This window comes from Epinephelus moara, chromosome 13 (genome assembly GCF_006386435.1).
Source record: "Epinephelus moara isolate mb chromosome 13, YSFRI_EMoa_1.0, whole genome shotgun sequence".
In the NCBI taxonomy this organism is placed as follows: domain Eukaryota; kingdom Metazoa; phylum Chordata; class Actinopteri; order Perciformes; family Serranidae; genus Epinephelus; species Epinephelus moara.
Window position 1 is genome coordinate 14,506,527 of NC_065518.1, and position 17,292 is coordinate 14,523,818.

The window sequence follows — 17,292 nt, forward strand, 5'->3', positions numbered from 1 at the left end:
CAACTTTGTAGGCATATGACCACACATAATCTGAGGGGACCCCTCCATTATTGACCCCATCAAACAAAATGGGGGTGCAAACTTGGTAGATATGTAGAACAGGACGCCTCAAGGTGACTGGAAAAATGTAACTCTAATTGGCAACTGTGTGGCGCTATAACAACAGAAAAATGCTTAAAAATGGCTAAAATGCGACCGATCTCTGTGGCTCCCCCTGTGGCCAAATGTTGTTTCTTTTCTAATTTTTGGTATGACTAAGTCATGGTATGGTATGCTGTACATAATCACAGAAACTGTCAGTCAGTCATTTTGTCTGTCCCACGTTTTTCTGCTCACTGACGTGGTCAATCTATGTGAAACTGCACATAGGCATTGAGGATTGGCATAGGTAGAAGGTGACAAAGCTACCAATGGGTATGGACTAGTTTGTAGTAGTGATGAAATGGTGAAAAACATAAAACGAGCATCAGATGGACTGAATTCATAATAAATAGTCCACAATAATATAAGTAAGCAGCGCCACTTAGTCAGGAAATGAGAATGTGTGTGTGTGTGTGTGTGTGTGTGAATGGGTATAAGCACATACAGGGAGCAGCAGCAGTGACTCACTTTGGCCCCATTCTCAGATATCTAATGCATGGACGTCGGAACTATTTTCTGAGAGGGGGGGTGGGATTTTTGTTGGGAGGGGCGGGGGAAGCACGCACACTTATCAATGATTAACGATTTGATTTGAAGTTATTTTATAATAACATGCAGTTATAAGAGAACTAGAATGGATGAACACGGCATCTTTATTGTTAAGAAAATGAAACTTTGATAACTAAATCAAGCCATTTAAGGAACATAACATTATTTGTAACCTTGAATGAAAAAAAGAAAAGTCTGCGCTCCTGACTCAGGGCTTTCATGCATTTCCAAAAGTGGACCTTCTCTCAGTTGACCTACTGATGAAGATTTTAAGCAGGGTCGAGACATCGCTTTCATCCATAAGGTCACTGTGAGCGTTCATAATGGCCAAATGTGTTAGTCTCTCCTGCGTCATGGTGTTGCGCAGCCAGGTTTTCAGCCTGCGCAAGGCTGAGAAAGAGCGCTCGGATGCCGCGACAGATATGGGCAGGGCCAGACAGAGCTTAATGAGCTTCTCCACCTCCGACAGCATGGAGCGGGTTTGGGGCTGCAAGGTTTGCAGGATGGACACAACATCCTGGATGCCAAGGCTACTGTATGTAGTCAGGCAGGCTGCATATCACATCAAAAGCATAGATCAATGCATTAATGATATGAAAGAGATAAATGTAAATCAGACAAATTGAGTTTAAATTCAGATTCTTTATTTTTTTTAAAGCGTAATGCAGTGGGTAGGGAGGCTGGGGTGCGGGGTTCCGACGTCTATGATCTAATGTAGTTTCTTCTTATATTTGTTCTTAAGAAAGGTCCAAGGTCAAGACCGCAGAATTGTTTGCATCTGTCTTTTTATAATAATGAATCCCCTTGTCTGTGTAAGTTGAGTGCGTGCCAGGTTATTACCAATTAGCATAGATAAACACTGAGACTGCAGGGCCGTGTGCTCTTACCTGAGAACAAATCCTGAACAAGAAAAACATTGGTGAAGGTCAGAATCTTCTTGAAAACTACTCGAGTGGGTTTTTCGAAGACGTTTCTTCTTAATAATGGCATGAATGAGGCCCACTGTGAGCTTCATAAAGACAGATGTTGCCGACTGGCAGATGGGGTGACTGTGGTATTTTGCATCATATAATTAGATTTATATATGGATCATATAACATAATTTAAAATAGTTGATTACACAAAATACCAGTGTTCAAAATTCCAATTAAAAAGCCCTGCAATTGAACATTAAAAAGTATATTTGTAGTAGCAGTAACTTATAGGCAAATTGCCCTAAAACTTCAGTTAGTTAGTACCCTGGGCTATTATTTGCTTATATCCCTGAAATCAACAGGCCTATATTTGGGACAGGCCTTTAATTGCTTCAGATAATATATTAATTATGAATTGTTCATTTGATCTACCTCCGACAGACAGAACATCAGAGAGAGTTACACCACTCGATGATTACGGCACCCAGCATACCAACACAACACCACTTTATCCTGCTAAAACAATACCCCACAACTTGGATTAATTTTTAGTGTTAGTGTTTTAGTCTTACGTTTCTAGTGGTATAGGGCAGCCAGAGGGCGGCAATTCAAAGGCCCTTTGTAAGACCTGGCTGGAGTCCTGTAAGATGGAGCAGGCTTTATGAAATGTTTGCTGGACATTCAGAGGGACACAATGGTTGGTTGTAGCCGGTGATTTTAGAACAGGTGTTCACTTTGCTCTGGAGGTGCTTCTTGTTATTACTAAGTGTGAGGGTCAATTGAACGTGAAGACATTCGGATGAACTATTGTTGAGAAAATTGAAAAGACTGCACACATACTGTACGTATACTGACAGACGGGGGACTCCTTACATTTTAGTTAGATGAAAAAAGAGGTTTGTTGAAAGCTGCATAGTCTTCAAAGTATTAGAATTTTTCTTAAAGAATGTCATACTGCTTCTTTAAGCAGCTTCTTTAAGTTTATGAAATTTAGATTCTGTCCACCTCTCTCCAGCTCTGTGGCCCCTTCTTATTTAAAGACAGTGGAGCGATGGTCTGCTTCAACTCTGTCTCTGAACTCAGTAGGAATCATTAGCAGCTTCTGCCTGTGGCAAGAAGTCATAGCTATTATCTCTTAAAGTGCTGGTCCACTTCACACAGACTTCCTCTAATGGAGCTTTAAGGGCTTATGACGTCTGTGAACACCCGCTGCGGCACAGACATAGAGAAAGTGGCTAGAGAGACTTGATTGTATGTCATGTTGCACAAAAGAGCTGGTCACTAAGAACCTCGTCATTGGAAAGGGGGGCAGACTCCATGCTGTGCCTGTCAGTGCATGAACAAAACAAAACAGCTTTAATATTGGCCAAAATGTCTCTGCTATGTGGTCACATTAATGGCTGACGGAAGAAATAAATTAATGTGAAGAAAAAACAGGGTAAAAATCTGTACAAAATGGCAACTGTGGTCCATTATGCTTGTCCTGCTATCACTGCACTCACCGTCCTTTTTATAAAGTCACAGCCTAACGTACAAGAAAATCTAAAAAGACAGAAAATTATGAAGAAATAATGGACATTGAATAACTTGTGAATCAAAGGCCCCGTTTCCACCAAACACGTTCGGTATGGTACTCTTGGAACCAAAAGTAACCCCTCAGACATGGTACCTAGACCCTAGGTCCATTTAGTGTTTCGACTGCAAACAGTTACCCTACTCCTCTTTTCCACTTCAGTATGTGACTGGTGTCCGTAAATCCCTAAATATACAGACGATGCCTCTAGTGTCCAATACAGGGAAGTGCATTTCTTTAGGGATGGATAGAAACCTGATAGAAACTACCTGTAGCTAGTCATTTTGTCCGTTTTTCACCATCCAGTAGTTTGGAATATGCGCTTTGAACATTACCGGGACAAAAACAAGACCAATATTGCATGGCAACAAATAAGTGAAGATGTTGGCCTGCAAGGTACATTGCATGTTTTGTGACATATTCAACTAAAAAGACGTATGAACGGCTGAATGAGTCATAATGATGATCTGACTGTGCGTAATGTATAACCATATGCTAGCAGAATAAGATTCACAATGTTAAAACCAGGTAAACCAGTTTTTTTAATAGTACACACTCATTTGACAATCAACACAAGCAACTGCATTGAAGAAAATAGCCTGTTAGCCAGTTAGCAGCCTGTTAGCTGAGCTAGCAGAAAGTCATACGGTCTCTCCTAAATCCACTGCAAAAGTTACATTTTTTTAACGTATGTAAGCAAATTCCGGACTGAAATACTACGGAGGGGAGGAGTTTTGCAGGCACATCGGACATCACGGAGATTCACATAGGAAGGAATGGACTTCCGGTTGCCTCTTCTCAGTACACACATGTAAGTGGAAACGAGGCGACACTAGAGCCATCATCCATTTATCAACGGATCTACAGACACCAGTCACATACGTAAGTGGAAACGAGGCGTTAAATGTGGGTGGGGTTGTTGTCAATCACTGCTCCGTCCAGCACTCACTGTATTTCCTCATTAGTCTGCACCTCGTTTTTAGTTTGTGCATTTAGTCCTTCTTAGGCAAGGGCAGCCGGTCGTTAGCCCACAGGAACGACATTCATGATGCTTTCTTTTTTTTCCAAGTGAGGATTAGAATATATGCAGTTCACATAATCTGGTCGAAATATTTTTAAACACTTTAAGATCCACTCATTACTAAAAGTCTGTGTCATCCAAGAGATACAATAAGAACTAAAGTAATGGTCAAAGTTGTCATATTGAAATTTAAGGTCTGCTGATGGATTCGTATCGTCAACTCATGCACTGAGTAACGTTACAAGTGAACGTTCCACCTTAAAAGTCGCCGGAAGTTGACCCAGTGAATTAATTTTTTTTTCTCAGACTCCAGCTGCTGCAAGAGGCAGCAAAACATCCTTTCATTTTATAGTTACAGTTTACAAATGTATGTAAAACTCTCCACAGTATGAACAGTGGTTACATGAGCCTCAAAACCAGACACAACTCAGCCTTGAGCAGAGTGACTGTCCTCTATTGACCAATCAACAGACTGCAGTGTTCACAGCTCCACCTTTTAGTACCAGATCTGTGTGCTAGGTACCCCAACAGAGGGGGCACCAAAAATTGGGACAGTATGGAACGGTTCCATTGGTACCATCCACAACTTTTCACAGTGGAAATGGAAATAAATTGCACTGAACTGAACTGTAAGTTACTGCTTGGTGGAAACAGTCTTTCGGCTAAAGGCATTGCTAAAATCAAGATTATCCTATATTAAATACACTAGCCAGCAGAAACCTGAGTGATGTGATTGTCGAATTACTTAGTTATGAACTTGTATGTTTCAGTGAGTGGAAAATGTGCACTTGCAGTTCTTTTGCAAGTCTGACAGCTGTTCTGTAAAGTAGATCTTGAAAGGAAAATTTCTTCTTTCATTCGCCTATTCAGAATAGAGACTTCTACTGAATGCTTTGTAGTTTTAATGACCTCCTCCATCAGCTTATTGAAGGTGTGAGCCGACAGCCTAATGATTAATCTCTAATGAAGAATTACTCTCAGTTGGTAAGGTGAGTAATGAAAGACTGTAAATGCCATTAATGAGTTCGACTCATACATATCCTAGAAAATTCACCTTCTTTAACTGAAACGCTGATCCAAAGCATTCCCAAAGAAAACTGTAAGCTGTTCTTGTTCCATTTATATCACATGTACATGCCTGGTCGAATTGGAAAGGCAGTACTCTTAAGTGTTTTTTCTTAACAGACAGAATCAATGTAAGTGTTTCCGACATTGAGTTATATAGATAAAAGTGTTTGTTTTTTTATCGTAGCCTTGATATTTTCTTGAAAAAGTGTGCTGCAGATGACTAGAACTGGGAGATATTAGCTTGAAAACACAAGGGGACCCTATTATGAAGCCACACATTGTCCGGATTCAAAGCAGATAACTATATCATAGAAAATAAACGTTTTTGACATGTTTTTCTAAGATTTTGTAGAGGTGTTTTTCAAAAAAGACGGTAAAACAATGTACTGGAGGTATGATTGTGAGTGAGAAACTAAGCAACAAAGACAGAGATGTCTATTTAGGAGCTTACTGTATATCGTATATCGTTTCCCCCTTAAAACAACCAGTTAGCCATTTGGTTATTGTGTCTGTACAATTCTAACAGTCTATGATGGCAACAAGGGGTTAAAAATTGCAGTGGAGCTTCAAAGTGTGGCTGTTTAAATACCTCCAAACTACAGGAAATGCTTTCTTTCAGCTCAGGCCCTGGTTGGCAATCAAGGCTATAGCCAGGGCCGTCGCAACCGGACAGGCAAACTAGGCAGTTGCCTAGGGCCCTGAGCTGGAAGGGGGGCCCCCAGAGACGGCTGACATTGGTCCATATCAATGACAATATGATGGAACCCCTATAGACACTGCAACAACGACAACACGTTGGAACCCCCCCTGGGGCCCCCTACTTGTGCGGGACTGGTATCCAGTGACATTTCAGGTATTAGCTGAGCTATTGAGTATCTTTAAGCAGTGAAAGTTATTATTTATTTCTTTTTACTTGTAGGTTAGATTTGTTTATATATATGCTATTTGTTTTCCACAGAGCTCTGCGGTGCGAGGATTTTACTCGCATTTGCGACTAAAAATAGTTTTGCGCAAGCAAAACAAATCATTCAGGAGCACGCTGTGCGAGTACAGATTTCAACCAGTAGCAGAAACTAAAGGCAAATCCTGCCGGTTGTGGGTTGAACGGGGGTCACAGACGCCGTATTCCTGTCAAATACGGCGCAAGATAAGGGCTTAACGGTGACGGATGATTTCATGACTGCCCAGAAATACCTGAACAGCCGAGCCGTGGCAGCACACAGGTATGTGGCATGTCAGAGGAGAAACGAGCCGTTCACATTTCTCTCTTTGTGGCAGGTAACGGCCCACAAACCTCACCGCACTTAAGGGACTTTTCTTTACTTGTGAAGGGACTGTTCTTTACTTGTCAGGGGAGGAGGGTGGCTGGTTGATTTTTATTTCATTTATTTATTTTATTTTGATCCCCCCTATGTTAATCACTTATTGATGCTGTTTTTGAAGTATGAATAAGTCAATAAGTAATTTATTCCATTGAAATATCATTGATGTATTAGGCCTATAGAAAAGTGATTTATCTATATAGCAACAGCCTTTGGAGCTTCTACTGGCTCAAGTGAGGTGTCAATGTAAAGGCCAGGAGCTCGCCTCCATTTTGAGATATGCTATTTGGTTTGTTTATATGTAGAAAGGGAGAAATTATGGATGATATGTGGAGAAATATGAAAATTTGAAATGATGCCATGGCAGTTTGTGGATATCTATGGATGTAAAAGTGGGTTTTGACAAATATTTCACTAGAGTGAGGTTGTCTGGCTGTGTGCGCTGTGATTTGGTCTGGATATTATGGATCTGTGGATTATAATAATGCTTCATAGAGTTTGTTTTTTGACAGACAGAAGTGTTTATGGAGCCTGCTGTGGTGGTTCTATCTTGAAATGGTCGGCATTAATGGTACCGGCTAAAATGACATAGAAAAGAAAATAGACCAGAAACTATTGTGGCAGATTAGTGCTCCAGGGAAAGTTTTGGCTCCCTGGCAAGTCGACAAAGGTTCCCAGCTTCAGCGTGTTTCCGCCTCCTGTTTGAAGATGAAATCGGTGGCTCCACAGAGCTCTGTTAGTGGCCTCAGAGCTCCATGGCTGGCTTACAGGCTTTGGGCACCTCTGCTTCTTGCCTAAACCGGGCAGTTTTACCCAGAAGCACTCTTCGGTACTGAAATTTGTCACCAATGGATTTAATGTGAATCGGTACTCGGCAGCACCAATGTAATTCAGTTGGTACCCTTTAAAGCACCGTGTTCTGCCTGCTGCTTACAGTCCAACACCTGGTTACTATCTCTTTACGAAGCCCCGACCTCACCTGAGCGCTGTGGAGGTTACGCGTCTGTAAACATCCAGAACAAAGATAATAAGAAGAAAACAAGAAAATACAGTCAGAGTCTGCAGAAAAATACAACGCCGCAAACTTCTAGCAGACTTCTAGTTACAAAGCCGATCTTCATCCACACTCAAAATAATGAGTTAGTATCTGAAAGTGAATAAAGTGTCTTATTATAATGACTAACAGGATCTTTTTTGTCATTACACTGGTGGAAATGGGCTTCCATACAATTCGACTGAGCCTTTTCTGAAATATGTTTGGTTACGTGTAGAATATTAAGCTGGTTCTGTCCTGGGAATGTAACTGGAGTCTCTAGTAGAGGTGTCAGAGAGCAGGATGCTGAGGAAACTACTCAAGGCTCTGGACACCTCTCACCCCCTGCATGCCACTCAGGAATCCTATCAGAACACATTCAGCCGTAAACTGAGACCACTGAGGAGCACTACAAAACACCACAGGAGATTTTTTTCTACCTTTGGCCATTAAGTTTCTGCTGTCTAGTTGTCTGGTGTGTTTGCCGGATTGCTCCGAACTCCTTGAGTTGAGAAAACTTAAACTCAGAGCGGAAAAGCAGCCCATATCATGTCTTTTTTCATCACCTTTTTTTTCCCATCGTCCAATCGGATGATTTGGGAGGTGGGCCTTCTGTGGTGGTCATGACAACAAGTTTACAGTTGGTGAACAATGGAAGAGAAATGGGTAGTAGTGGTTGCTGGATTCCCAGAGCTATACGGCCTGACGATAGACAGCAAGTTGTCAAACTGCCCCTGAGTCATCCTAAAATATTCCTGGAAACAGCCATCATGGAGGAGAAGCTCCTGGACCAACTGGTGGTACTCCCCATGATCCACCCTCTTTTTAAGGGTCTCATTACCCACACAGATCTCTGTTTCCCTGTGCCCAACAAACTATTTACTGACAGCCTCTCACCCTCAACCAGAGCTACAGCAAGTACCCTCTGCCTCAACATTTAAGGAATCAGCTCCTGATTACTGCAAATTAAAAAAACAAAACAAATTCAATTCAATTCAATTCATTCAATTAAAAAAAAAAGGCAGTGCTGTGCGCCTCACATTTTGCAACCTGCAAAACGCTTTCTGTGTGATCGGGGTCTTACTCTATTAGCCACTGTTTTTTGCTTCTGCTCCTTGAAAACACATCTGTCTTGTATATTTGTATTTTCTGCCAGATTCTACTTATACTCTGTTATACTATTGTTCTGAAACTGGGCCCAGTGAGTGACCCTTACCCGGGTTTGGTTGTGTGGTTGCTGCTGGCTGTGAAATTGTTGTTACTGTACTTTGTGTTACTGTAATTTGAAGCATTCTCTGGCACAAGAATTTCATTTGGGATAAAAAAAAGTTCTATTGAGTTGAATTGAATCGAAATAAAAATATACAGGAAATGTCTTTAGTTTTAGTCTCTGTAAATTTGGTCAAATTTTTCTTTCCCCTGATTAATAACCTCATATTATAATAAAAACACAATAATACTGACACCAATAAAAACTAAACTGAAACTAAACATTTTCAAACAATAAAAACTAAACTGAAATGAGCAAGCAAACTCTGGAAACTAATTGAAACTAAATTTAAGACAAAAATTAAAACTGTGGGGCGTCGGTAGCATTGTGGATAGTGCCGGCGCCCCATGTATACAGGTGACGCCTCGCTGCAGCGGTTGCGTGTTCGACTCCGGCTTGCAACCCTTTGCTGCATGTCGTCCCCCCACTCTGTCTCTCTCCCGCATTTCTCACACTGTCCTGTCCATTAAAGGCAAAATGCCCAAAAAAATAAAACTGTAATAACTACATGGCACATTACACCATGTGTATTGATGCAGTAACAAAGCCGATCTCCATCTCACATAAGACCACAGACTGTGTTTCTCTGACTAAATCCTACACTACTAAAAACACCGCCTCGGATTGAAGAGCCCAGGTTTAGTTTGGAGGTCGTTGGAAGAAAGCCTTTTGCAGAAGGTCTCAAAACATGTTCAGGACACTTTAAGCCAATGTTCACATCCATACAAAACAGCAAAAGAGCAGTTCAGATAGTTCCTTTCAACAAATAGTGCATCTAGTCCAATAAAATTTTGTGTCCTTGAAATGTAGTTTCAATATGGTCAGGGCACTTCAGAGTTAAATATATAGTACATACTGTACAAGTAAAAAAACCGTAACGAGACAAGAGAAATATAATAGAAAAAGAAAATGTACTAAAGAAAAGAAGACAAAATGCAACATGAAATTATAGTAATTATTTCTGCAGATGCTTGGGGTTGGCAAGTAGCAATTTTCGTCCTAATGATACATGCGTGAACCATCACTGAGTATCTGTGCAATAGGCCTTAAAGCCACAGTGTGTAGGAATTTCTCCCGTCTAACGTTGAAATCATATATTGCATTCAAACGGATAGCGCACTCTAGCGACTCACTGTTTCAAACGCGTATTGCAACAATGGTAGTCGCTGTGTACCAAAAAGCTATGATAACGTTGATGAAACCATGTCATCCGATACTTCATGGAGTATTCATTCAGGCTCCTCCTCAGTCACGCAGCGCTGGCCTGGCTCTCAACGAAAAAGCTGAAGGCGGGGCTGTATGTTCCCTTGCTGGCAGATGTATTCTCAAGATGGCGAAACATTATGGAACCCCCCAGACGACTTACCCGGACAATGTACAAGCAAATCCGAAATTCTCCTTTTACAAGAATAAGTCAGATTATTGGTGGAGGTAATAGTACACCAGTGATGACATATTTATGAATGCAGACATCAATTTTTGCCAATAAACAACTGAAAATGTTACACAATGTCCCTTTAATTGCTCATCGATTGGACTTGTAGAATGCACATGTTATCGGACTCAGGATTGCAGGATGTTATTTCCTGATCCCCTGTCCACAACATTTTAGTTGATTGTCAGTACAAAGGAAAAAACAGATGCCTGCAGCATTCAGACCCCTCTCCTGTTCTACCAGCTTCCGAAACTCAGTGTTGTTTTTTTTCATCAACGATTTTTTTAATTGGTCTCTGTGAGCAGCTGAAGGATAATCCTGGGGTTTTCTGTATGTACTTACGAAAATGCACAAGTACCTACCAATTTTATGGGCATGTTGTCAAGGAAAAAAAATATTTTGTTGGCATTGTAAGGGACAGTTCATCCTGAAATCAAAACTACATATTTTTCCTCTTACCTTTAGTGCGGTTTATCAGTCTAGATTGTTTTAGTGTGAGTTGCAGAGTGTTGGAGATATCGGCCGTAGAGATCTCTCGAATATAGACTGTTTTGTTGCTATTCTGTTGCTACGACAAGAACTTTCATCGCTGTTTACCTCCCGTCAGCTACTGCATTGTGAAACATACCATCAGGAAATACAAGAGCCCATTTGAAATGATTATGTTAAGTGTGAAGTGTCTATAATTGAACTAGATGGCTCTTGGCTTGTGGTGCTCAAACCATAAAGAAACGTATTTGAAAAACTCAACAGCAATGTCTCTTTCCAGAAATCATGACCCAGTTACTCAAGATAATCCACAGGACTTGTTTTGAGCAGTTTCATGTAGGAACTATTTTCTTTCTACCGAACTATAGCCACCAGCCGGGTGCTACTCTTGTGCCTTTTTTGTGCCAGCTTTCAAGAGCACGGCAGCAGGTTGCATCTGAGGTTGCTAAGCAGCCTNGAGCAGTTTCATGTAGGAACTATTTTCTTTCTACCGAACTATAGCCACCAGCCGTATCAGGGGCCGTGAACATGCCACGTCTTTACCCCCTAGAAAACGCGAGGTTAGGGGCTGGGTGCTACTCTTGTGCCTTTTTTGTGCCAGCTTTCAAGAGCACGGCAGCAGGTTGCATCTGAGGTTGCTAAGCAGCCTTAAGAAGCACTGTATAGTCTATTTAGCTGAAATCCTGAGTGCAGAGCTGATCTTCTTCCAGGCACTGTTTATAAGTGTGTAGGCCTATCGTCTGTGGGACAGATGTAAAGCTCTGATAGCCCTGCATTAAAATGATCAACTTTTCAAGATTTATCACAGACTGATATTTACAGAAGAAGGGAAAGATATCTGTCGGAAGGGAAAGATATCTGTCGGCTGTGATTGGTTGTCCCTTGTCAAATGACATGTAGTGTGCGCTGCTGTGTTCCAAAAGTTGAACTCTCAGAGCGCAGCCGTCCTGCCCTGAAAAATGGGCGCTCAGGAATGCATGTACACCACAACAGCGTGCCGCACTTCTACATTGAAAACAATTGACGGCGCAAAAAAATGTGGCATGTGTACGGCCCCTTACTGCGCAGAAGGAAGCAAACATTTGCTCAATGGCGACAGGCATGTGCTCATGACAGCCATTCCGTCTCAGCAGTGAGATGTTTTGTGGGTGTAGTTTGGTAGAACGAAAATAGTTCCTACATGAAACTACTCAGTACCACAAGCTGAGTGCCACCTCGTTCCATTATATTCAAGAGACAGCAGACATCCAACACTCTGCAACGCAAACCAAAACAATAAAAGTTAATGAATTACAAGACTAGAAGCACTTTAAGTCAGAGGAAAATATGTATTTTTGATTTTGGGGTGAGCTGTCCCTTTAATAAGCACTGCTCCTATAAGGCCTTGTCACTGTGTCAGTGGCTAATGAGATGTGATGTTCCAGGCTCAACAGGGATTCAGTGATATAGAGCTGTTAGTGGGTGAAGCCGTGTAGCTAATAGAGAGCTCAGCAAAACAGCATTTCACTTTATTTCAGTACAAAGCAATGACAAATGCTGGTAGCACCGCTGAGATCCAACATCCTGCTGCACGCTATGACAGTAATCATCACACAGAGCCTAAAGGTATTTTGTAAAAGGCAATTACTGTTGTAGTTTTGATCTGTTTTTGGCACTTTTGAACTCTTTTTTTATTCAGCGAAATATACAAAACGTCTCTGAAGAAGAACATTATCTAAAAATAAATCTATGCTTTGAGATCAGAAATGATATAATCAAAGAACAGGTTATTGTACTAAGAGTGAGAATAAGCATTGAGGCTGACGATCATTACTTGAGCGTTTTTGATACATTATTCAATGGACATAATTTAATCAATAAGTATTGAGGTTTGCCACCCTGCCCTTAATTCTCCTCTACTCTGCTTTCCTCCTGTTCAATAATCCTATTTCTGTCCCATCAGGCTCGGCATGGAGCACGACGGCCAGGGGAATCGTTGTGCTGATGAGACCAGTATGGGCAGCATCATGGCTCCGCTCGTCCAAGCAGCTTTCCACCGCTATCACTGGTCACGTTGCAGCAAGCAGGAGCTCAATCGATACATCCAGTATGTGCTAATTATGCCACTCCCCTCATGTTGGTTTTACACAGCATAGCTTACGTGTTTTTCTTTGGGTAGAACCTTCTCCTTATCTGGTCTAGTCTCCAAAGATCTCACAGTTCTGACTCTATTTCTTCCATCTTCTCTTCAGCTCTTACGACTGCCTGCTGGATGATCCCTTTGAGCACAAGTGGCCCAAGCTTCCTGAGCTCCCCGGGATAAATTACTCAATGGATGAGCAGTGCCGCTTTGATTTTGGTGTTGGTTATAAAATGTGCACCGCTGTAAGTCTTTCACATTAGTGTAATCCCCAAAATGATGATTGTATGAGGCACTTATCCACAGTCAGCGTGTTACCTAAACTAGATGGTGGTCAGCAAGCCCCCAGGATTGAGAAGCAGGCAGGAGTACTGCCATGGAAACAAAGCAATATACTGCTGGGGACGAGGGCAGCAGCAAAACATAATCAATGTCAGTGTAAGTGTACGCTCTATTAAGAATATTTTCACCACTTTATCTTGCTGTTAGACAGACTATTCTGACTGGGAACCAAATGTGTTTTATGGCTCTTTTCAAAGCCACCAGACTGCTTTGACAAAAACAGTTTTACAAATGTGACCTCACTTAACACAGGACCTCCTGGTCTACCGCTGCCTCGATCAGTGAGTTTGTTTGTGGTATTGTTTTACTGGCGTTATAAGAGGTTATTTAGGATTCCAGCATCTTCTGTATTCTGTGAGGTAAAATTAATTGAGCATAGCGTTAGTTCAGGCAGGACACGGTGTCAAGCTCAGCTCACATCCCAGCTACATCAGCTGATCTCAAACAGCCCAATCAACTGATGGAGCAGCTGATTGATGGAAGGGAGTCAGCTGATAGATCACANATCACCCCCCTGTGACCTTTTGTTGGACACTTTCTAGAAAATGGACATTTTTGTCCACTTGAAGGGTCATGGATGGGATAAAAAAACATTACAGGGTCAAATAATGGATTTTCGTGGTGAAAGTTGAGATTTTGAAATTTCACCCAGAATGACACCCCCATGTAAAAAATCACCCCCTGTGACTTTTTGTTGGACACTACAAAAGTTTCTAGAAAATGGACATTTTTGTCCACTTGAAGGGTCATGGATGTAACTTTTTTGAAGGGGAACACAAGGGTTAAACTGCTCTGGCCTGCCTACTGTTGCTGCTTCTTCTGCAAGCTGCTTTGCAACCTGCCTCCACCCCAGCTCCTCCATTTCATGCAGTGTCTGACTTAACAATGCCATTTTGTCATTGATGCTGCTCTGTTCTGTTCCCAGGGGTCTTTGCTGCTGCTCTCCCTGCCTTAGGCTTTCCATGTAGGCGCATGGAAGGGCAGAGAAGTGTGTTCTGTCTGTCTAAAGGCTTTCCACGCAAACGCGTGGAAGGGCGGAGAGGTGTACTCTCTCTGCTTTCCATGTAGGCGCATGAAAGAGGCTTTCTCTGTAGGCCCGAGGAAAGGCAGAGGGGCCCCAGGACAGAGCCATACCTCCAAATATAATACTGCTAATGGAAATAAAGTTTCTTTGACTAAGACGTTCCTGACTGAACTGCTTTTGCCAAAGGAGTCTGGTGACTTTGAAAAGACTATAGTCATTCCCCATCAGAAGGGCTGTCTAACAGCAAGGTAAAGTGGTGAAAATATTCTAAATATAGCGTACTCTTGAACTGATACAGATTTTTTTAGGGGGGACTTTTTTAGGTGTTTTAAATATGTTGTTGCAGCCTCCTTCATGTCTGCTTCTCCAAACTGGGGGTGTGCCGGCTGCCGTCTACTGTAGGTAATACACTCAGTTTGGATAAGTACCTCATACACTTACACAAGAATCCCAGCTATCTCTTTAAAGGAGCAGTGTGTAAGATTTAGAGGGATTTAGTGGCATCTAGCAGTGAGATTGAAAGTTTGTGTTGTTAGAATTCCTTCAGTGTTCAGGAGGTTTTACCGGGAGCTATATTATCTGCAGAGGTCTCTTCCTCTCCAAAACAAACATACCCAGTGATTTAGACCGGTAAAAATGCTGAATAAAGCAATTCCATGTTAAAAAATCAGTGTTTTTCTGACACTCTAGATATAAAGGGCTCATTGTTAGGTGAAAAAACACCAAAAAATGATTCTTAGGTCAGATGATTATACATCAAAGAAAACATACTTGTTATATTCCATTTTTGCCGATATATCCCCCTTAATCCTACACACTGGACCTTTGATGCAACACAACAGATGATATGATATGTTAAGACAGTATACAGAATATATAAACCCATAAACACAGCTAGTTACGTTTTTACACTTGGAAATACTATAATACATCAAAGCTGTTTTGGGAGACACATGCTGCTATAGTAGGACAGGAATGTCCTCCTCACAGGACTTTAAAACAATCAAACACATGTTAAATTTAGCCAAATGTGACAGTGGTGTACAGTAAGGGTTAGTTTTCCTTCTGCAGCATGAAGAAGTTGAATGAATGAGCTTGTTTACATTGCCAAAAAAGAGTAACTAAAGCTCAAAATTACTGTTTTCTCGTTTAGTTTCGAACTTACGACCCTTGCAAGCAACTGTGGTGCAGTCATCCTGACAACCAGTACTTTTGTAAAACGAAAAAAGGGCCTCCGGTGGATGGAACAGAGTGTGCACCAGGGAAGGTAGGAAATGTCTCTGAATCGGTGGAGGAGTGGAGCTCTTAGTGGAGATAAAAAGTAGAGAGGAAACCAAAAAGCCTGAAATGGTTTCAAATGCCAACATCATTAGTCTAGACATTTTGACCTTTCTTTGCTTTCTTTTTTTAAAGATTATTTTTGTGGGCTTTTTGCCTTTAATGACAGGACAGAGGGTGAAATGGGGAGACAGAGAGAGAGTGGGGACTGACATGCAGTAAAGGGCCGCGAGCCGGATTCGAACCCACTACGCTACCGACAACCCAACATTTTGACCTTTCTTTCTGTCCCAGCGTGTCTTTTCTCTTGTCTTTGTCATATTTTAGTGGTGCTTTAAGGGCCATTGCATCTGGAGATCCAGCCAGGAGCCTCAGGGCCATGATGGGAATTGGGGGTCCTGGTCAAAGTTGAGCTCTTGCTCCAGAACGTGTGGAGGTGGAATTCGCTCCCGCAGCAGACAGTGCACCAACCCTCCGTGAGTGCAGTGGCGAGAAATAGATAACTGCTAGTTTTTCAGCAGCCTAATAGTTTATACACTCTGTGTTTTTATCCAACTGATTATGATGTTCTGTAAAAGTGTGAATGCAGAGCTGAAGAGCCAAAACGAAACAAAAACTTGACTTGAAATTGTTCAGGAGTGTGAGCTACTGTTTGTATCCCCACCATTTTTTAATGATTATTTTAAAGGGGACCTATAACGCTTTTACTTATTTTCTGTCATATACACAGTAAGATGTTACAGTGTCGGAAGTTCGTATTAAATGTGGCCAAAGTTTCAAATAATGAGCTAAATGTATGTAGGAGTAATCCGTAAGTAAAAACCTCTGGCTTCAGACCGTTCTGAATACTCGAGGCACATTACATAACCTACACTGCTACATGTAGCTACATGCTAACATCAGGGAAATGTAATCTTGGTTGCTGATGTTGTCAATTTCTCCTTGATTTCATATTCCTGCTGGGACATGTCTGGTTGTGAAGATTTTGCTTTTATTGGGGATTTTTCATGGTCAAAAATACCGCTGTACTCTGTTATGGTCATCCCTCCTCTGCAAGTACACTGCTACATGTAGCTACATGCTAACATCAGGAGAACATGTAATCTTGGTTGCTGATATTACTCATTTCTGAGATTTATGATCATATTCCTGCTGGAACATATCTGGTTATAAATATTGTGGTATAAGACCTTTCAATGGTGATGTTTAATAGTAGAAATTGCGGCCATATTGTCATGGTCATTCTCCAGCTGTAAGTATATTGCTACGTGTACTTTAGCTACAAACTAAGAAACAGAAGACCATCTTTGGGAAAAATTTATTTGTTGTGTACTTTGAGTTTTTAGTTTGGCACATGTCCCATCCACTAACATGGAGAGGGCGCGCTTTTTGACCTGTACTGCAGCCAGCCACTAGGGGGCGATAGAGATGTTGCGGCTTTACTTTTGGGGAGCTGTCATGTCGTCCATCTTAATATACAGTCTATGGTTTAGAAGCTTCTAGTGGTAATTTTTCACTGTAGAAGGTGGCGCTATATTCCGTTACAGTCTTTCCAGGGCTCCAAGTACAGTGCTACATGCTAATGTCAGAGGAATATTGGTTGCCGAAGTTGTTCATTTCTCCCAAGTTTTTGATCATATTCCCGCTGGAACATGTTTGGTTGTAAATATTTTGGTGTAGGAGCTTTTATTGGTGATTTTTCACCATAGAAAGT

At 41.5% G+C, this 17,292-nt stretch overlaps 1 protein-coding gene across 3 annotated transcripts in view; it reads left to right on the top strand.

Moving 5' to 3' along the window:
* The window catches only part of LOC126399581 (A disintegrin and metalloproteinase with thrombospondin motifs 14), a 90,532-nt gene that overhangs the window by 52,839 nt on the left and 20,401 nt on the right, over window positions 1–17,292 (top strand). For 2 of the 3 annotated variants that reach the window (XM_050059646.1, XM_050059648.1), the window contains exons 8-11: window positions 12,758–12,901; window positions 13,047–13,179; window positions 15,454–15,567; window positions 15,906–16,054. In XM_050059646.1, the coding sequence (XP_049915603.1) occupies window positions 12,758–12,901; window positions 13,047–13,179; window positions 15,454–15,567; window positions 15,906–16,054 (540 nt within the window). The remainder of the gene's footprint in view (window positions 1–12,757; window positions 12,902–13,046; window positions 13,180–15,453; window positions 15,568–15,905; window positions 16,055–17,292) is intronic. The other variant, XM_050059649.1, reaches the window with a different exon arrangement.